A 22778-nucleotide genomic window follows, 5' to 3' on the forward strand; every position below is an offset into this window, starting at 1 on the left:
ACACATCTAGGGCCAAGGAGAGGGAAAGGAGAAAGAGCCCTGTTGGGAAGAGGAGCCAGCTGAGCCCCTGAACTGAGACAGAGAGCAAGGCTCTTGGGCCCACACCTGGGCAAATACAAAGTGTCCAAAGCTTTCCCAAACCAGAGGGAAGAAAGGTCAAAGTCAGGTTCAGACAGTGGACACCGAGAAAGAGATGACAGATGCTGAATACAGTGAACTGGATGAAGCTGTCAGGAGCATCACTGCCCAATTCTGAGTGTTAAGCTTATCTCTAGAAAAAAAATTTTCCAAGATGTGGCTCTTTTTTGGTGGGGGATGGAGGAAGTGGTTATGCTTATTGAACCAGCTGGTTCCTATGGGGAGGCAAAGGCTCGGGTACAGATACCACGAAGGGGTGAAGTGAGCCAGCCGTCCTGGGATCAGTTCAGGGAGCAGCAAGCCAAGATAGGAATCAAACCCACTGTGTGCGCCCCGCTCCCAAGACAACCCAAGTCTGTTCCAAGCCCATGGGGTATGGGACCTTAATCCCCAACCAGCAGCAGCATCCCTGATTCCCGAATCCAATGTTCTTGGGTCTCAAACGGCCTCTCTTTGTGGATGCAAGACATAAAATATACTAAGCGCTTTCCCCCGTAACATCCTAAGTTAAGTCTGGACTATTAAGACTTCAACATTCATGGAAACACTGTCAACATCTGAACTAGCAGCTTTGATGAGGGGTGGGGGGCAGAGAATTTGCCAAGGTCACTAAGTAGTTCCAACCTTGGGACAGCTCAGTGAGGACAAAAGCCTATGGCAGGCCTAGACCTCAGCTCAGGGCATCCTCCGTCGAGGACCCTAAAGTATTCTATCAACTTTGATTTACAATGCCTCACAACACCCCTGTGAGGTAGGTCAGTATTATTATCCCCATTTGACAGATGGGGAACTGAGGCATTGGAAGGAGTGACTTGCCCAAGGTCAGCCATTATGAATCAGTTGAGGAGGTTGGCACCATAGTCAGCATCCACTCAATTCTTGTCCATCCCCAGAGCATTTTACATCTTAGACTGCACTTGGGAGCAAAAGGAAGCGGGTAGCACACCTCACCCTGCAAACCAGATGAACTCAATCAACCCACAAGTATTAACTGATGGCCCACTATTTATCTAGCACAAGGCAAGGAACCTTGGAGTAGAAACAAGCTGCTTCTGAAAGTCATGTGTTAATGGGTGTCTTGAAAATAAAATTACAGTTTAAACATTAAGGGCATGAATCCTTTTGTAAACAGATACTCACTTTACCCTAAGAGGTGAAGGACTAAGTCACACCAGTTTCTCAAAGTTCTATACTGAGTAACCCAAATTCCTAAAATTCAGAGTGAAGCAAGACCACACTCAAGCAGAAAGCTAAGAACAACTTCCTCAGTGGTGGTCTGGGTAGTGCTCTGAGCTCCAAGGTTGGTGGGGAAAGGCCAGCCACTGCGGTGGCAGCAGCAACATTCTCTACAGGCTCAGCTAGGAACCCTAGCACCACCCAACACGCCCTGCTGCTACTCATCCCTCCCCACAACACGCAGGGCCAGCGTCTTTCCAATCTTTCTGCCTCAGCTCAACCTCAGGAGTTGCAGTATCTTCAAAAACAGTTAAGGATATAGATGGTGACACTTACTTTTCCATTCAGGGAGAGGGTATAAAGTGATCTCTATAACTAGTCAGAAGACACTTGTAATATTCTTGGCTCCTGCCAGAGGCATAAATCTTTAACAAAAGAAAGGCAAAAGAAAAAACATGTTCCCCCCTCCTTTGGATTTACACTGGATTCTGGTAGAAATCACTATGACCCTTACCCTAAAACTAAGGGGAAAAAAACTAAAACCACAGCCAGTCCTGGTTTAGAATCAAATCCTAAAGCTCCTGGAAACTGCAAAACAGTGACTCGAGCCTTAAAAGGGCCATAACATGATGAAACTCTATCTTCTAAGGTGTTCTGGAAGGATCTCCAGGCAGGAAGCCCCTCCTTTCCTCCATACCTGCTTGCAGTAGCCAGAGCAACAGGACCCTACGTACCTCAGAAGCTCGAAGAATGATTTATCAACACATACACTATAATGTTCACCAGGGATGCTCTAGTTCCAAGAAGGACCAACCGTCCCAAGACCTAAATATAAACCTTTTTTCATTGATGGCTGATCACACTGGGTAAGACCAGGTGATGAGAAAGTTCAAGACTGATTAAAGCAGCAGTGACAGTTCAGGTTCAGTCTGTGTTGGAATTTCTCAAAAAGCATGACAAACTGGCCACTGGGGCCTGGGTCAACTGTGAGGGTCACACCTGCCAATGCCAGGGGACATCGCCAAATTAAAAAAAAGAAAAAAGAACAAAAGGAGAGGAGAGAGAATGGCAAGAAGTTCATTGCATTCAATTTGGCCTAATTTCTTGATAATAGTTTCCTATTAGATTTTCTGATTAATACTGATGGCTCTTACCTAGGCAGTGATAATTAGGTTTTGATCTATTGTGACATTAATGATCACAATCAGTTGACTTTGAAATTGTTTTAATTAATGGCTCGCCCGCTGTCGGCTGCCTCCAGTGCAGGTTCTGTCCCTTCCCCCACCACCTTGTTTTAACTCCTTCTCTCACTGACCTCAGAGACAAATATAGCATTGGAGGGTCACTTTCTTCCCATGAACCAAGATTTTAAACTATCTTAAAATATTTCTCTGACAGGGGAGCAAAATGAGATGATGTTAGGTGAAATGAGAGGATCCGGATAAAAGGCAAGAAAACACGCTCTCAACGAATAGGAAACATTCCATCTTAGAAAACCACCACAGTCAAGCATGATGTTAAAGTGGCAACGACAAGCTGAAGTAACTCTAAAAAGATGAGATGAGGTAGTTTAAAATCCAAGAAATCCAGCGCAAGCAAAAAGAAACTAGAATTTTTATGAAGCTATCCAAAGAACCTTCACACTTTAGTCAACTTTCAATTATCCAACTCTCAATTATGCAGGCAGAGAAAAGTAGCATTTTTCCTGTGGTCACAGGGTCAGAACTAGGACATTTCTTAAAGTCAGACTGTTTCTTCACAGGGCTAGGCCTCACCCTGGACCTCCCTAGACTGATTAAATCCGAAACTCTGGGTCATGTGTGTTTCTGGGAGAGGTTTCAACATAATTGACACAAGTCTCTGCTTAGAAATCACCATCTTGAGGTGTTAAATAAAACTACACTGCCCAGAATAGATGCCCAGGTGTTACCAGATGTGCCCCAAACCTTTTTTTTTTTTTTTTTTCTTAGCAAATCTTCTGTCATTGGAAAGTATGTCCCTGTTTTAGGCTTCAAACCAGCCTCATGTTAATTCCTTCAAAAGGGATGAGAAACTGAAAAGGTGTGAGCAACACTGATAAAATATCCACAAGGAATACATTTTACAGAACCCACAATAAAGTAACAACACATAACTGGATCTGCAACATAGGTAATACTTTCCACAAGCAAGGATTAACTACCTTTAAATACTTTGGCAAAGAGCCTCGAATAGGGACTGAAGCCAGGGTTCTCAACCTCCACTCACCTTTCTCTTGCAGTAGCATTTCTAACCAAACCTGTTATCTTTATTCTCTGGAATAAAACAACCGTTGTTGTGGTCCATCTATGGTCAGTTAGTTCAATTCACCCAAGGTCATGTCTTTTCTACACACGAACCAGTTGTCACCCTCCTACTTTAGGGCCACAAACTATACCAACCAGTCAGTTGTCTCTGCCCTCAAATATAAAATGTGTGCCCATTTGTAGCATTTATTACAATGAAGTATTAATAGTTCATCCCACACCTGTATGAAAATTCTTTGAGGTCAGGGACTGCATCTTTTTGAACTTGGTATCCCCAGGGCCAAAAAATGTCCGTTAAATGAAACGCATGTTGATGTACACTAAGGTGGCTGGAATGTGGATGGCTCAATAGAAATCCAGCACGATTAACTGGGGGGCGGGCAATACCGAGCATGTGCTCTTGGGGGCAAGGCTGGTAACATCTCTGTTTTTGAAAACATAACTTTTATGATTAGTGGTAAAGCCAAAATGAAACTGAAATACACTGGGTCCAGACCTTTCCTCTCTCTGCCCTGACACAGGTATGCTTGGTTGGTGGTCTAATTAAAAAGGTACAGATCTCAACACTCCAAAAACCTAAACCAAAAGGATGGAGTCATGGGTGCAAAATGAGCTTTTCCTTTGACCTAATTTGTGAGAAACCATTTCCACATTTCAAATCTAATGATATTACCCTTCCTGAAGTTCTCAGGTCACTGCAAACTTATTTTAGGCCCTCAAATTTGAACCCTAAAGGCAAAAACAATCACTCCCCAGCCCAAACACAGATCCCTCTGATCCCCTACAGTACCTTAGGTAAGCTGGGCTACACACAGATCAGACAAAACCACAAGATGAAAATCACAGGCACCTTCCCTGAGGCCAAAGGATTTGGCCTAAAGATAAGGAAATTGGATTGCAGGGAGGCTACAGCACAAGTAAGAAGAGTTAAGAAGAATCTAAAACTGCAGGAACTACACGAACAAGACCAACTTTTCTTCAACAAAAAAAAGTAGTACGGATATACGGCTGGGGGCCAGCCAAGGACCATAGACTTTCCAGCATTAAGGAACACCACAGGTCCAAATGCTCCCTTGAGCAGATGAAAACTGGACTGCAGGGGGAAAAATGATATGGCTCTCTCCAGGTTAAAAATGGGCGCTACCATCAGGGTTGACGTTCTCTAACAGCTGATCTTAATGTGAGGGGATCTGCCCCGCCCAGGGCTCAGAAAAGCAGCTATGCTGACCTTGATAGACTCTGCTGGTCAAAGCTCTGCTACATTCTCTGGAAAGAGAAATCCTTGAATGCTGATTTCAAGAAAAAATTCAGCATTAGAAAGATGTTTTGAAAGAGGACTTAACATAGGAAAAATATACTTTGAGCACCTGAGACCTAGATGTTTAAGAGTGCTTAGCCCAGGGCCACTAACTCTTCTGAGAGGAGAAAGCCCCATGAAAGCAGGTTTCTCTTTGAGGCTGCAATCCTCCAAAGGCCTGGACAGCTACTCAGCACTAACAAATGCCAGAGGAACAGGCAGGCACCCATCTCCTTTCTGCTGAGGGCTAAGATCAGTATTGGCCTCTGGCTCCCTCCGTTCCTATAGAAGTAGCAGTGGGTAGGCAGGGAGAGAACAGGTTGTTTGGGCAGCACTCAGTACAAGACCATGATTCAGTAAACTGTGCACAGAAAAAGACGAATGGAGCGGAGACTGAAGTACTGAAGAGGTGATGAGTAGATGATACTGGGGTTTTTTTGTTAAAAGAAATCAGATTTTGATGAATGCCTTACGTATTACCTATAACCCTGGCAACCATGTGTCCCACGTTTCTCAAGACCAGTCTTGGTACCAAATAATTTGGTCGTGTTCTTTGTCCACAGGCTAGATTTGGGCTCTAAAACTATGGTCACTGTACTTTGCTTACATCCCCACTGCTCCTGGGAGACCCACTCTGGCTACATGGATAAGCTGTCATTTTCTCCACCTGCAAACTCAGAGACCCAGATCACCTCCTCAGTGGCTCTGGCCTACTTCTGTCCTATTCTAGTATACCCTAATTGATATCCTTAGTTACTTGTATGACAAATCTCTTTTCTGACTATCCTTTCTTTCAGATGCCCATCAGATTAAGTACTAACAACTGTCAACTATCCAGCACTTTATCTAGGCCTTTTATTCCTTCAGAGAGTTAAGGGAGATGGAGAATAAAACCCCTACCCACTTGAGGTATGGGTTATGAGTTCTCCCCCAATCACACTGCCATTCAGAAGGATTTTCCTGGATGGCTGAAACCAAAAGCTTCATTGTTCCAGTCTGTCATGTCGCTGCAGCAACAGCTGTCTTCTCAACCGTGCAGTATAATTTTTGACATAATTTATACAACCACACAGAATTCAATCAGCAGCTGGGCAGGGGAAGCAATGTTAACAAATGCTATGAATGGGTGTATGATTTGCATGTTATTTGGCTCATCTGTGGACTGGAGCAATCTCTGCACTCCCCTCGTTACTCTGAATAATCTAGAAATGGTTGAATGCTCCTGGCCAGACAGCTATCTGTTTTAAAACTCAAAAGCAACCACAAAAACCTCAATGGCTGGTGAACTCTAGAGTTAAGGCTATTTCAAGCATTTATTCTTATCTCCTCAGCTTTGGGCTGGGACAAGGATGCTCAAAACCCTGCTATTTCTTTACTTTTAGTCTTGATTCTCTAGCCCCCTTCAACTACAAGAAAAAAAAGGGTAATGAGAAGTAGGGTGTTTCTTGGGGAACAAAGGCAGAGGATATAATCAGAAAAATAATCTCTCAATATAATGGTAAAGCAGGAAGAAGCCAAAAGGGAAGTATTTTGCTGAGTAGGGAGAGGTCGTGTCAACATGCTACTGCCGGGGCCTGTCACTCTCTGAGGTTGATAGTCTTCCATGGAAATGCATTAAAAAAAAAAAAAAATAATACAACTAAGAGTTTGAGGGCGGAGAAAGGGAAGAGCATTAATACTTTGGGGACTCTTGGTGGCAAATCCAGGAGTCATCAAAGCAGGAAATTTATGATTATAAACACTATGAATATTTAAAATTGATACTGTGGCCAATGGCTCCCCTCTAAGAATTCCCTACTGAAAATAATGGCATGGAGGGAAACTTGGGTCCACTGAGAAGTGAGGGTCAGGTTTGAAGCCTCTTTGGTAACAGGAATGCTTTGGGAGGCCACAAAAGTTGGCAGGGCTGGAGGGTGCCTAGCACCTTGGCACAAGCAAGCACCAGGCAGTCACTCACACCTACATAAATAGATAATCCAAATGGGAGGGATGGAAGGAAATAATACATATATGCCATATGTGATAATAAAGACAATTGTATCCTACCCCATCATCCTCATGTACTAATAGCTACAAACCTCCACAGTCAATAATCTTGTCATTTTATGACAGACTACACCAACTTGCAGAAGCAGAATCAGGGATTGCTAAGAAACAAGGCCAAAAGTCCTGGCGCTAAAAGGAGTGCCTTGACAAACGTGAATGTAAAATTTCAAGCCCTCCAAAGGATGGAGCTATTCTGGGAGGATGGGTGAGGATGAACAACAGAGGGTGGCCCAAAAGACCACACAAGGAACCCTGTATTCTCCTGGGTAGAGCTGAATGAGGTTGGGAAAGCCCCAACAGGTAGGCAGTTGCTATTGGCTTTTTAAAAAGATGGGCAACATCTTTTCCAACCCAACATCTCAAAACAAAGCCTAGCTGGTCATCAACATGTTCTAAGAGCCAAAGAAAGAAACCAAAATTCATCATCATTATAGCAAAATCCCCCACTAAAAAGCGACCGACCCTGAAAAGATCAAGACTCTAAGGTGATTAAAAAGTTAAGACTCATCTTGAGGTCACAGGGGAGCAGAAGGAAGAGAGCAGGGCAAAGGAAAAGCTGGTGAGAATTACACACAGTACGTAAATGCCTGGTCTTCACAGAGAGACACTTATCATGAATCAGACCATCAGTTATGTTACAAGAGAACCAATACCAACATCTCTCCTGTGGAGCACAGTGATAAGCACATTTTTTATGGATGTGTTTAGGATAGAAGGGGGTGGGTAGAGGGAGAGGAGGCAGGGAGGTGAATGTATTATGTACAAAGAGAAATGGCAGAGACCACCCCCTCCTTTAGCTCTTTGCTGTTTCTTTCTCTTTGTTTTCCGCATCCTCAGGATATGCATGCCACGTCAGTCTCTCTTCATAAAATGCTATCACAATTTGTGGACATTTAACATTAGCTTCTTTTGCAAGAACCAGGTCTGCTTCATCTGTGTCTTTCCTGGAGAGAAAGAATATGAGACTTAGAACGAGAGAAAGAGCAAGAGTCTGTCCAAACATAGATTTATGTTATTAAATTATGATTTAGCTGACTTGATTTCCTCTCCATCTTGATTTCAAAGGGAAAAGGATCCTAACAGTTCCACACTTTCAAGGAGAAATTTAAGTAAATGAATCAAATTGTTAGTAAATATCATTTAACCACTACATCAGAAAGAAACAGAAGTCTGCAGCTAGAATAGATCGAAAACAGCAGGCTTAATCAAAAGGCTGAAAATTAAACTACTATATGAATTCTGCTCCCATAATTTTTATTTGTGTGTATGAGCATGTGAGTGCACACACAATCAAACCTACATTCAGCCCTATTGATTATGCATAAATTGCTCAATCCAGTTTCTGGATCATCTGGATCATGAAAAGGTCCTAACCCTCCTCATCTTGTGGCCTTTTTAAACACTCATCCTTTTGGTCAGAACTGTGGATTGAACAATAAGAAAACAGAAATTTAAGCCATCAAAGAATGTAAAATCTAGTCACTAAAATGAAATGTAGGAATTAGTTGCAAATTTCAAGTACCCAAGTTACACATGCTCTACTATCCGGTATAACAAAAAAATCTAGCAAGTTCCTTAACTAACCAGGATTCCAAAACAAGAAAAAAAATATTTTAAATTAAAATTCCACTGAGATGTGAGCAAAGACAACTAACTCCTTCTCTAGAAAACAGAGATGTTGAATTCATAGAGGTGAGCATTATGGATGAGAAGAGGAGGGGGAAAACACACAGCTCAGAGAGGCTACCCAAATTTGGACTGTGGTCGAAAAAGCTAGTTAATATGTGAATGTAAGTCATAAGTCCCATATATGGCTGAGTGGGAAAAGCAGTCAATACAGCTCCTTACTTCAGAGAGAGTATAGTGATTCTTCAAATATAGACTTTTGGGTAATTTACCAGCAAAATTTCGATCAGATAAAATATTAAACCTCTTGACTATACAACTTTTAATGTAATTAGCTTCCTTTGTGGCACTGTAGCATGAACCCTCTATTTAGAGACCAAACTTAAATCACAAGCCCAGAACACTTGGAAACAGAGAAGTAGTGAGGGCCACACCATAAATCACTTCATCTTTAAGAAACCAAATTGAAGGGAAGTAACCACACTTTCCTTTAAGAGCCATTCCCTCTACCGGATGAAATAACTTGTGCTTTGGCTACTGTTATTCTTAATGCTTTTTTTTAAGATTATTTTTCTCTTTTAGACATTATTCAGTGGTCTTGGTCTTCAGCGATGGCAGAAAGCGTCACTCAACTCCTATCCCATGGCCACAGGCTCATGGTGTGACGGTAAATGATTCAGAACTGTGTAAATAAACGATTAGGTCACGTATATATGCTTCCTACCTCAAGTCTACCATTCTCTGGTATGTGGGCTAATATAATTTGGCTTAATACCAAAGCTTTACAATGTCTTAAATCCATTCTGAACCATAATTCCCATTTAATACTGACAGTTGGTATCAGTTAACAATTTAGATCACTGATGATCAAAATTCTTAGTTGGGGAATACTCAGTCTTCCCTCCCTATCTTCCATACGAATTCAAGCCACTGGTAAAGAAACACAGTCGCAGAGTGAGGCCCAATCTCTCTCACCATTTCATTAGGAACATTAAATCGCCACAGGAATCTGTCGCCCCAATGATCTTTTCTGGTTCCAATCCTCTCTCAAAGCCCCGAGCGATATCATTGCTCTGCTATAAATAGAAGATGAAGAAAGGTTACAGCTTGGAGATAAGAGCAAAAAACCTCCCCATTTCTCAGCTCAACAAAGCACAACCTAAGTTAATATCACCGGATACCATTTTTGTCACCCAATTCATAAAGTTCTTAGAACTTAAACACAATACTGGGTCAGCCAGTGACAATGATGCTAAGACATATTTTTGCAGGAAGATGCAGTTGTCCTTTAAGTATTCCTTCAAAGGATTAGGAGTGGTCCCTAAAACTGTGTAATATCCCTTAAAATATTCTGGAGTCATCACCTAGGAACTTCTCTAATCCCCTAATCTAATCTTGATATGATAAATGGACTACCCCTAAACTGTTGCTTCTGAGATGATAAACAAGCCCCCCTCAACTAAATCCTTTTTCATTTTATAAACTTCAAATATACCACCCCTCAATCTTTATTTTCTAGACTTTTAGTTCACCTAACACTGACCAATATTTTTAATACTTCTTTTCACACAGTCATCTATATATTTATGAAAGAACAGAGATAAGAATGATTCAAGGCACTACCATAAAATAGCAAATTTCTTTCAGAGCTCACATACTGTAATACCCACACACTTGGGGAAGAGGCCCTGATCTGTGCCTATCCCCTCCTGATGGAGATAGGTCATTAGCTTTAGAGAGCAGAACTGGACAGTGATTTAAAACAAACTGATAATTCCGTAGGGGATTATCCAAACTTGGTCAAACTGCAATCTAGATAAGGCGCATAGGGTCTGATTCAGGTGTGATGGCACTGGTGAGAGCAAAATGGTGAAATTTTATACAAACCAGGTAATTTTAAAAACCTCATTATGGAGGATAATGCCACTTATCTAGTGGCAACACAAAAAAAGATTTAGAAAGACTGCCCAAGTGAACTAAATCTCTGTCTGATTGTCATGATAAAATCTCTTTGATCTGACATTCACCTTGCTTTCTTCTGAGAGATACATTCAGCATCCAGGTGGTCCCCAAAGATACCAGAACCCACACTGGGAAGGAAATTCCATGCATGAATCAGGGGACATACAGACTCAAAAGCATAGCCTCTTTTGGGGGGTGCAGAAAGGGAGGAGGTTCCCAGATGTGCACACAGCTGCTCACAGCTGGAATGCTGGTGCACAAACTAAGTCGTAAATCATAGCTGGCGGCTGAAAACAGTTTGCCACATAGGGAGGGAAGGGAAGAAAATCGTTCAAGCTGCTGAAAAGGAGCCGAGGTGAGGAAAATGCTAAAATCATTACACAGGCAGTAATCTTAAATCAGGCATAATGCCGACTAACAAAGTTCTTCTGCAGTGGTCTAAAGAAGGAAACGAAATCCCCTCCTGCACCTTTAAGATACACAATCACCTATCTTCCCAGCTGCCTACCTGACAGCCGCCAGCACTGCTGAGAATGCTGTGGGGCCCCCAGATGAACATTACAATGTAAGGGACACGTAGGGGTGGTTCTCAAGGTCAGCAGCATCAGAACCTGGCCTAGGAACAAACTCTCTGCACTGGCCAGCGTCTCAAAGCCAGGTCACTTCTTTGAAAAGGACAGAAGCCTTAGGTTGAGCCAGGACACACTATATGTCACAAATAGCTACAGAAGTCTTATGCTGTGTTGTTTTTTGGTCTTTTTACTTAGCTAGAAAATGAATCAAATGACAAGAGCCAGAATACAAAGGGCTAAAAAAAAAAAAGAAAAAAGAAACAAAGTCTTAGCTCCTTAGAGAAGGGAAGGCATTCTCAAATTATTTACCAGTACACTGTATCACAATGATATACACACCTCACCAGAATAGGGCAGTTTTGAAAATAAGATTGTAAAACATAAAATTAACTAGGGAAACAAATAAGGAGACAAACAAAAACCTAGAGTCCACTTTCACTGGCAGCCTCCAATCTTTCACTCTTATTTCAATTCTTTTTGGAAAGCTGGTCTCCCATTTTCTTTCCTCGGGAGACCAGGAATCACTTGTGTTAAGCCTCTAGAAAATACTGATGCCTAGGTCTGACCCACAGAAATCTGAATTTAATTGGTCTGGGGTGCATCTTTTTTTTTTTTTTTTTTTTTTTTTGTGGTATGCGGGCCTCTCACTGTTGTGGCCTCTCCCGTTGCGGAGCACAGGCTCCGGATGCGCAGGCTCAGCAGCCATGGCTCACGGGCCCAGCCGCTCCGCGGCATATGGGATCCTCCCAGACCGGGGCACGAACCCGTATCCCCTGCATCGGCAGGCGGACTCTCAACCACTGCGCCACCAGGGAGGCCCCTGGGGTGCATCTTGGGCACTGGAGGTTTTTGAAGCAACCCCCCAGTCCCCTGCCATGATCCTAATGTGCAGCCAGGGCTGACAACTGATGCTCTAGAAAGATGGGTATCCAAGGAGAATGAAGATAAATAAGGATGCTTATGGCAGTGATGCTAGAAGATTCAGAAGCAGACTTACGCTTTTATTTTATTAAACTTTAAGGGTACAGTACATCCTTCACCACAAAAGGCTTCACAACCTTGAAATAAATGAAAGGAGTGGAAGCTGATGGGTGGGGTATGTGTATATGTGTGCCCAGATGGAAAAGATATAGACGAAAAAAGGAGAGAGGCAATAACTGCTTATGGCTAGTTACTTGAGAGCTAAAATTCAGAAGAATTAAGGCAACTGAATCAAACCAAAATTTCATAAACACATTTTTCCAAACTGAACAATAAAAAGATTCAAAAGAAAGATGAAAATTAATTTATTTGGAGTATGTAAAAATATAATAGGATCAAAAGAGAATATACATGCCACTGAACTGTTCACTTTAAAATGGTTAATTGTATTTTATGTGGATTTCACCTTAATTAAAAAAAGAAAGAATATAAAGGGTTGAAAGTAAGTGTTACCTTTGGAACAAAAGAAAAGTGAAGCTTTTTAAAAGCTCCTTTTTATCCTTAAAAAAATTCACCAAAGACTCCCTCTCTAAGATAATTAGCCACTTATTCATGGATAAGGCACAGAGTAGCTGAATGTTTTATGGGATTTATTTTTGCCACCCTAACGCAATTCAGCGAACACATATTACGTTTCTCACTCATCCAGGAGGGGGCGCTGTGGTCGATCAACATGTCTCCCTGGAAGCTCTTTTGTTCAATAATTTACCTTGCAGGCCATCCTTAGAACAGAAATAACTAAAATAATGCCCTTGCTTTGGAAGGAGGGGGATTGGGGGAGGCAGAATAATAGTTTGGGGGGGGGGGAAGGAGAAATAAAGCTTACCTCTCTCTTTTTTTTGGATTTGATATCATCAGCACTGTTTGAGAAATTGGATTTCCTCTTGTTACCTTCTGACTTCTCCCTGGGTTTGTTATTTTCACCCTCCTTCATCTTCTTATACTTTTTCATAAACTCAGAAATTAGCTCAGGGCAATCCAAGTTTTTCTCAGGTTCCCAAGTATTGTGCTCCCTGGGCAAAAAGAATGGAGAAAAAAGGAAAGAAATGAGGGTGGCGGGGAGGAGCAGGAATCCAACATCTTTATTTTAAAGACGACAAGTAGGCAAAAAGGAAAGAACTTTGGCTTAAAGAAGATAACAAATTTGATCCTAGAAATCTAACCAAGAGAAAAAATATATCCACAAAAAAAACTTGCACACAATTACTTATAGCAGCATTTTAACAGCCAAAGACAGAAAACAACTCAATTGGTGAATAGATAAACAAAATGTGGTATATCCAGACAATGGAATACTATTTAGCAACAAAAAGGAACATAATATTAATATATGCTACAACATGGAAGAACCTTAAGAACATGCTAAGTGGGCTTCCCTGGTGGTGCAGTGGTTAGGAATATGCCTGCCAATGCAGAGGACACAGGTTCAAGCCCTGGTCTGGGAAGATCCCACACGCCGTGGAGCAACTAAGCCCGTGCACCACAACTACTGAGCCCGCACTCTAGAGCCCGTGAGCCACAACTACTGAGCCTGCGTGCCACAACTACTGAAGCTCGCACGCCTAGAGCCTCTGCTCCGCAACAAGAGAAGCCACCGCAATGAGAGGCCTGCGCACCACAAGGAAGAGTAGCCCCCCCTCACCTCAACTAGAGAAAGCCCGCGCGTAGCAACGAAGATCCAATGCAGCCAAAAATAAATAAATTTATATATATATAAAAAGAACATGCTAAGTGAAAGAAAACAGATGCAAAATACTATACATTGTCTGATTCCATTTACATGAAACCTCTAGGAAAAAGACAAATTTAAAAACAGAAAGCAGGACAGTGGTTCCCTGTGGCTAGGGCTTGGGATTAAATACAAATATTTAGGTTCAAGGGAATTCTGGGAGGTTACAGAAATGTTCTAAAGCTGGAGCATGCTGATGGTTGCATACTCTGTAAATTTACTACAAATCACTGAATTTTATACTTTCAATAAATAAATCCTATGGTATGTAACATACCTCAATAAAGCTGTTAAACACTCAAATATAAGTTCTGCTTTGTAAGTGGCAAAATAATGTGATTTCATACATATAATCATCTATGCAAATGCTGAAGAGAAGACAACCTAATTCTAAATGCACTCCAGTTTATACTGTCTTAAATATGTTACTTATATTTTGAAGAAATGCCAACAAGTTATTGGAAGATTAAAATAATTAGAAAAGAGACAGTAAGGGCTTAAATCATTAGAATACAGACGAACCATAAAAAGGAAAAGACTCAAAACTGGAATTTGGAGTGCATTAATTCAAAGCTCTGGATTCAACTTATGGTTACTAGGTATACATTTTTCAAAATACATTTTTATATTAGTAAGCAAAAACAATCCAAATTTAAAAATTGTGTCTAATTAAATTTGGATCAAGGGAGTCCTACTATGAGGAAAACAAATAGTTGGTATTCACAAAGTTGTTCTCTGTATCCCCAGCATAGGTTTTAGAAAAGCAAACCACCAACTACCACCCGCAGTTTACGGAATCAAAGCAAGAAATCTCTCTACACGGGAAAAACTAGACCAGGTATCCTCTTCACTCCTATAACCAAAAGACCCGTGGCAGAGGTTCTTTTGGTTATATAGTAAGAATTAGCTACATTAAGATATATCTGTAAATATACCATAGCAGTTTCTATAATCCATTCATTGACTGAGGAAAAATTTTTTACATTTATGCACCATTCATTTTAGATCCTTCATTGTTTTTGTTTTTTGAATAAGGTATCTTTAAATTGGAATGGTTTGAACACATGCCATAATAACTCAACTAAGTAGCAGAATGATGGGGAAATCTGAGATATTTACTCTAGACTTCAACTTTCTGCAAAAAGAGCTTAAGAATGAAACAAAATTTATTTCTAAATCATTTGAGCCAAAACCGGAAAAGCCTCTTCCTCATAGCTCTTCTTTCAGCAAAAAAAAAAAAAAACCAAAACAATTTCCTCATACAATAACTTTCTCCTAAATCCACAGAATATATATGTAAGTTTACTATCCCAGGAGAAATTAAGGCACGAAATTCAAGAGACGTGCCAACACTGTAGCATAATAAGCAAGCAGATGCAGAGGTAGGAGAGAATCTCTGTTGCTAGCAAGGAAAGCCAGTCTTCTAATGAGATTATCCCTTTTCCTACCACATTGGTATTGTTGTTTCTACATCAATCAATTTTCACCCAAAAGATAGCACGGTATAGTTTATAAAGAACCTGGGTTTTAGTGCCAAAGAAATCTGATGCTGGGGGCTTCGCTGGTGGCGCAGTGGTTAAGAATCCGCCTGCCAATGCAGGGGACACGGGTTCGAGCCCTGATCCTGGAAGATCCCACATGCCGCGGAGCAACTAGGCCCGTGTGCCACGGCTGCTGAGCCTGCGCTCTAGAGCCCACGAGCCACAACTACTGAAGCCCACGCGCCTAGAGCCTGTGCTCTGCAACAAGAGAAGCCACCACAATGAGAAGCCTGCACCCCGCAACGAAGAGTATCCCCCGCTCACTGCAACTAGAGAAAGCCTGCGTGCAGCAGCGAAGACGCAATGCGGCCAAAAATTAAAATAAATGAATAAATAAATAAATTTATTAAAAAAAAAAAAAAAGAAGAAATCTGATGCTGGGTCCTTGTTTCAGCACGTACCAGTTCTGTTATCTTTGGCAAACAACTAATTTCCTCATATGTAAATTGAAAATACCTCTAAAGGCTGTTATGAGAATTAAAGAGAACACATGAGGTAGAATATGACCACTGCCTAGTAAACAGTAGGTACTTAGTTGTAGACAATGCTGAAGGGGCACAATCTGTTCCGGTCTTTAATGATAAACTCTGGATATTTCTGACAAAGTAAGGACAAATGTTTAATCTGGGACTTCCTTTGTGGTCCAGTGGTAAAGAATCTGACTACCAATGCAGGGACGCGTGTTCGATCCGTGTGGTCGGGGAACTAAGATCCCACATGCTGCGGGGCAACTAAGCCCGTGCGCCACAACTACTGAGCTCACACGCCTCAACGAGAGAGCCCACATGCTCTGGAGCCCGCGCGCCACAGCTACAGAGAAGCCCACGCACCCCAATGAAAGATCCGCATGCCACAACTAAGACCTGACGCAGCCAAAAAAAATAAGTAAATACTAAAAAAAAAAAGGTTTAATCCATCTACCCTAAACCTTTTCTTTCCCTCTTTTATGTATGTAAGGTACCAGTAGCTCAATTATATAGTCTTGAAATTCTTCAAAATGCCCAACAATTTCCAGTGGTGATTCAATGGGCCAAATAAACACCCCCAAAGTCTTTAGGTGTATCTTAATTCCTTTCTCATGGTGCTCTAGGTCTCTCGAATTTATAGTTCACACCTCTAGGTGTTGTGATAGCACTCCTCTTTAGAAATACGGAGGGCACATTCTGATTGCTGTGCTACCCACATTTAGTGCTGTGTGTGTGTGTGCTACAGATGCTAAGCATCGTGCAGTGCATAAACTGCCCCACCTAAAACACCAACAGTGCTCCAGATGAGAAACTTGATTCACATAGTAAAATAACCTTAAATATATTCTGAAGGCTCCTGATCATAACTTTGTCCAAAGGTACTGGCAAAACATTCAATCTTTTATTATATTTAAGCCTCACACTTCAAAGTTGTGATGTTCAGTATGGTAACTACTAGCCACATGTGGCTAATGAGCATTTGAAATGTGGCTACTATGAAGTGAGACGTGCTACAAAATGTAAAATACACATCAGACTTTGAATTCTTAAGCATGAAAAATAATGTAAAATTTTATCAATAATTTTTGTATTAATTTTGAGATAGCATTTTGATGTAGTGTGCTTAATAAAATATATTATTAAAATTAATTCCACTTTTCCTTAATGTAGCCACCGTAAAATTTGAAATTACATATGTGGCTTGCATTACATTTTTATTGGACAGCACCACTCTAGGAGCCTAAACCAGTTCCTAAAAGCTCACTGGGGTTCACAGAAACCCATTCTTTGTTATCAGGCATCCTGGGAAGAGAATTAATGAGAAATTGAGGCAAAATGCCTAATGATTACACAGCTTCATGTATTTCACTTTTCAAGCTACCTCTCCTATGTGCTTGTGTGTCTAGTTCTACTTATTCCAAAGGAAAGAATAACCTACTTTAGCACTTCAACATAAAGTCAGTTACTGCCTAATTCTGAATAGTCAACACTTCGGTACCATTCTTAAAGCTCATTGACCTAAAAAGAGGGGTTTTATAATAATAAAAGCTAAATTGAGAGATAAAAGGATAGATTATATTAAAATGTTAACTGTAGAAATGCGGTGGTGTGTATCTGAGTGTTCACTCAATTTCTTTTGCCTCAGCTGTATGTATATTTGAAATTTAAAAAAATAAATATCGGGGGCTTCCCTGGTGGCACTGTGGTTGAGAGTCCGCCTGCTGATGCAGGGGACACGGGTTTGTGCCCCAGTCCGGGAAGATCCCACATGCCGCGGAGTGGCTGGGCCCGTGAGCCACAGCTGCTGAGCCTACGCGTCCGGAGCCTGTGCTTCGCAACGGGAGAGGCCACAGCGGTGAGAGGCCCGCGTACCACAAAAAAATAATAATAATAATAAATAAATAAAAATAAATATTGGGGGTAAAATGTGGTCTCAGATTTAAGTCTCTCATTAAGATGAGTGTTTCAGCCTAGGACAATCTTGAGGTCCAAGGATCATTATCGAAAGCTATGGGCTATGGAATCAACTACAATTTCTTCTGCCTACATGTATGTGTTTTAGCTTAGTTACATCCAAAAGAATAGTAACAGTAGCAGTTTATACTTACATTGAGCTTATGTGTCAGGCTCTACACATCTCCCCAGTGTCTCTATGATATATACTATTTCTAATCCCTATTTTATTGAGGAAGAAAAAAGATTAAGGAACTTCACCAAGGTCACCCAGCTCATATCATAAGTGGTAGAGCAAGAATCTGGACCCAGGCAATCTGGCCCCCAGTCTATGCTCCTAACCAGTTCATTATACTGCCTCTCAAAAGCATTCTCATTAGAACATCAGCTCCAAGAAGGGGGAGATTTTGCTTAGTTTATTGCTGTGTCTTCTGACTCTTAGAAAGGAGTGCAAGTAGTGAAAGAAAAAGATGGTGATGGTTCACAGGGAAATGTCTGTGTCTCCGTCTACCTGCACAGAGTCCCAAAGCCTGAGAGAAGGCACTTACTCGGAAAAGCCTTTCCACTTCAGTAGATACTCCACTTGCCCCTTAACCACACGCCTGTCTAGCACCTTCTCCACGACGTACTCCTCCTCATCCTCTGAAGAAGAACTGTCAGCTGTCCGCTTGGTTTTCTTTCCCATGTCTCACGCTGTTCCACCTGAAGGACTAAGGCCACCGGGTTCCTGCAAATGGGAAGGACAAAAATGGTCAGAATCCATGTGAGCAGTTAAAACTCTGTCTCTTCTTGATGGGATGCAGGGGGTATAACACAAAGTTGCCATGTACCTTTTTCTTGTGTCTTAAAGCATCCTACAGATGAGTCCTAAAGAGTTTAATCAAAAATGGGCAGATCCCCACTTTCCCAATTACAACTTTCTCTTCAGCTAACAAGATCAAAATTATTAGATGGCACAACTATCTAACTCCTCTAATTTCAGATTCCATAAGACAAGTAATGTGTGGGATTTTACTCCTAGCTAATTCTATAACTGTTAACAAGTCATAAACTCAAAGACAAGTATGGAAAACTTTCAGTTAAAAGAACCGTGATAGAATTAACACATTTCCCTCCAAAGTTAATAAGGTTTTTTATAAAAACGGGGGGAAAAAAAGTAATAAGAAAAGCCACCAAAATCTAACTTTCTTCTGCTCTGAGCATCCTGAACAGTCTTTTAGCAGCACAAAAAAAGTCCTGCTCAGGCATCTTTCACCACATTTTCAGTGACTCAGTACATTTCCCTTAAACAAACTGAGCTTGTCCCTTCTGAGCATCCATCAGCTCACAAAAGCAAGGCTGACATCTCAAACACATTAAGCCTCCCCTTTCATTTGGGGATGGGAGGGAGGCAGGAAGGAGAAAAAGATTTTTTAGTCCTAAAAATCAAAATTAGTCATTGAGTTGTTCAATAATTCTTAAGGCTCAACTCATCCAATTATTAAGGAGGTACCTCTCCTCTTAACTGGAGTTGACTTTGGGCCAAAGGAAGAGGAGGAGGAAAAAGAAGTCTGGTCCCAGACTCACATCAACATGAAGCCTCAAAACACAGAGGAACCATTCATAGGCCCAAGGAAAGCTGAAGCAAGGCAACACAAATGGAAATTGAGTTAAGCTCAGAAATATGCACAACCGGGGGTACTCAACAGAGAATCTAGTTTTTTAAATTCCCACGTTGCTGTTACCATAATCATTTTTAAGAATTCTTCCTTAACCATGTTAAATGGTGCCTAGAGTCTGGATTGCAGAGTAGCAGGAATTGTTTTCTTAGCTGAACTCTATTTTTATTTTGCTGTAACCTTTAAAGCTTTTTTTCAGCACTAAAAATATTTCCATCCTGATCGGAAGACCACCCCAGGAATAGGGAAGGTCGCTACTGATCTCGAAATTTTGTTCGAGTAGCATAAAAAGTTGCATTTATCAATTTACTTCAAATTAGCAAATTTTAGGGAATTACTCCCAGAATATATAGTTGGAAACCATACCTCCAGAACTTACTAGCAATAGGTCTGCCCACCCAAAAAACTGTTTGTACCCATTACTGCCTCGTAATAAAACTATGTCTTCATTAACATACTTTATTTGGAAGAGGGGGTGGGAGGATGGGGTAATGTAGGTGAGGGGTTTCAAAATAATTTTTCCATGAATTCAGGGGAAAGTCCTAAGCTTCAAGAAAAAAATCTGATTTATTTAAAATAAAAGCAGCCTCCAACCTCACCAGAGACAGGAAATGTCATATTCCAAGGAGAGTAACCCACCCCCACCCCCACTCACCTTGGAATTTCCGGGAGCTGAGCAGCTTAGGTCAGAGCGCCAGGGTTAAAACCAGCCCCGGGTTAGATGCATGCAGTGAAGCATTGTGGCTATGGCCTCCCCTGCCTCACAAGGAAAAACAAGGATTTACATATGTGCTCTTCAGTTTGAGGGAGGAAAGAGGAAAATCTACCTTTACACCTTCACGCAGAAGAGGAGCCCCAGAGGCAGCAGATGAATGGGGGTTCCCTCCTTTACCTACCGGATCGCCCCAGTTCTTTCTTTCCCTCTGGGCTAACAGAAGGGGCCTCCCCTCCCAGGTCTGGGGCTTGGCGGGCTGGCAGCTCCCCCGCCCCCACCCAGCTGCCTAGGCGCCACTGCGCAGCTGTCCCAGTCCGTTGCCATGGCAACTGGCAGCCTTACTAGACTAAGGGAGGGGGGGAGAGGCAAACGGAAAAGTTAAAAGGCTTAACTTTTCTTTTCAGTGAAGACTGGGTGGAGAAGTTGGAAGGTACCTCCCTTGGCCTCAAGGCTAAGGCATTCAGAGCTCTAGGGAATTGGCGCTTGGATTTTAAACCCAAAACTTGTGCTTATTCCTCTAAGAGCACTGGGAATTAATCAATAGCATTTTAAGATCTAACAGGATTATAGCGCAACTGGAGGGGGGAGGGGGGCGGGGAAAGGCTAGCGCCTTCTACAAGATCAGTACAAACTACCCACCCCCTAATCCAGCCCACCAGAAGCACTTTAGACGAGGCCTTTTCTACCATCTGTCACTGAACAGTTAATTAAGATTGCTGGGGTGGGGGTGGGGTGCAGGGACTAACCGGAGAGGGGGAAGGGAAGGATTTCAAAGATGCTATACAACTTTCCCTTTGGGGGGAATCACTGGATACAGAAACAGAATGTAGGGACTTGAAGCACTACCAAAGAACCTTTCAGCTGAAATTATAGATAGAAAAAAAATTTAATTCTTAAGTAGTTTTAAAAAAGAGAAGGGAGGGAGCAGTCCAGTCACAACCATTACTATTAAAACCACTTCTCATTAGTTGTTCTTGTAATGTTATAAAACAAATTTTAAAATAATTACCTACCTGGAACATTAATTATACAGTATAGTAATTTAAAATTTTGTATATCAAGAATCCCTAATACTTGAGAAAAGGAAGACTGAAATAAAGAAAAGAAAATTAAGACTTGCAGTCCCATGAATTCCTTTCTCCTGGCCCTAAGAACATTTTAGAGAGCTCCAAAACTGCTCTCTGCTTTACAGATATGGGTCTTTTAGAGATAGAGGCTGCTGCCATCGGAGATTAAGAAAAAGGGACAATCGAAAGCAAAGAACCCGACCGAGGAAAAAAAAGAATGGTGATTCTTTTACAGTTTAAGGGCTAGAGCCTGGACCAGATAAAGCATCAAGACTGGTTATTATTTTGGTTATCAAACAGAAGAAACTGTAGGGTATGAGGGCAAAGTGGACAGTTTTCAACTACGAGGATTTCTTCAACCTTGAATAGACCCATCAGGAAATCTGAGTAAAAACTGCCTTTCTCGATTCTTCCTAACTTTTAAAAACTTTTTGTAGTTAAGGGATATGAAAACAATGCCAAAGGAATTAGATCAGGGTTTTGATTCTGTGATTAACTTGCCATGTGTGATCTTGAGTAAATAAATTTTAGCTCTAACCCCAGAATCACTAAAGTGGGCCAAATAAATCCCCACTGCCTACCACCTAGGGAAAGAGTGAGTTTATGTTGAAACCAAAGGGCTGTTAAGTCCCCCAACGAGAAGCTTTTGTAAAAATATTACAGGGCCTAATACAACAGCAGCAGGAAATATGTGACCTTCCAAATTCCTAAGCCATTAAACCATATCACATGCAGTAACTCCTGCAGTTCAACATGTTAGAGAGCAAGAAAGGAGGAACTGTGTCTTTGTTAACCAGGTGCTGGTAAACTAATAAACCTTTCTCTCAAGGGCAAAATTCTTACTCCTTAAAATTCAGGAAAGCATTGGAGATGGCAGAATGAAAAGACTTAACAGCAATTCTGTAAAGGGATAAAGGACAGGAATGCTAACATTTTAGTGAAACCTTTAAGGCGAAACAAGGGAATTCAAGGAGGAAAGGGGCAAAAACATTCAGGTGTCCATCCTTCTCCTTAAAACATCAGGAAATAAAGGGTCAGATCAATTCCCTCCTTCCCACTCTTAAGAACTGCCTAAAAGGCACATGGCTAAGATCCCTTTCTCTTTGGGAAATGGGTTTTTTAACAGCTGACAAATCAAATTGGGCCTTATGCCAGGAGTCAGAGTCCAACCATAATATTCTGTAAAGAATGGCATGCAATTGTCTTGTAAATCTCCTGGACAGTCACAGATCAGAAGCTGGCAAGGATGACGACATAGTTCTGATGGAATGTGTCTTATCTTAACCTTGAAGTTACAGATCGGCTCAGGAGCAGCAGTAAATGAGAAATGTACTCAGACACTGGAGGGGACGTAATTCTCTTTTAGACACTGCGACCCAGTGTATTAGGGTCAAATGAAACACAGAGTCAGACGGACAATTTAAGGGCTAGAGCCTGGACCAGATAAAGCATCAAGACTGGTGGTTCACACTGAGCTTGGAAGGAGGGAGCATTCCAGTGTGAGAAATGAGACATGGCTGGCAGGACGATGGCTTGATTAAGGTAGAATCCCGATACCAAGACAG

At 41.5% G+C, this 22778-nt stretch overlaps 1 protein-coding gene across 1 annotated transcript in view; it reads right to left on the minus strand.

Moving 5' to 3' along the window:
• Positions 1–7676: 7676 nt before the first annotated feature.
• CBX5 (chromobox 5) overlaps positions 7677–22778 on the minus strand; it is a 28185-nt gene continuing 13083 nt past the window's right edge. Inside the window, exons 2-5 of the mRNA XM_079715183.1 lie at positions 18322–18500; positions 12910–13096; positions 9544–9644; positions 7677–7886 (exon numbers count right to left, since the gene is read on the minus strand). Coding sequence (XP_079571309.1) covers positions 7736–7886; positions 9544–9644; positions 12910–13096; positions 18322–18458 — 576 coding nt within the window. The 5' untranslated portion in view covers positions 18459–18500 and the 3' untranslated portion in view covers positions 7677–7735. The remainder of the gene's footprint in view (positions 7887–9543; positions 9645–12909; positions 13097–18321; positions 18501–22778) is intronic.

Source organism: Hyperoodon ampullatus, assembly GCF_949752795.1.
Source record: "Hyperoodon ampullatus genome assembly, chromosome: 11".
NCBI classification, from domain to species: Eukaryota; Metazoa; Chordata; class Mammalia; order Artiodactyla; family Ziphiidae; genus Hyperoodon; species Hyperoodon ampullatus.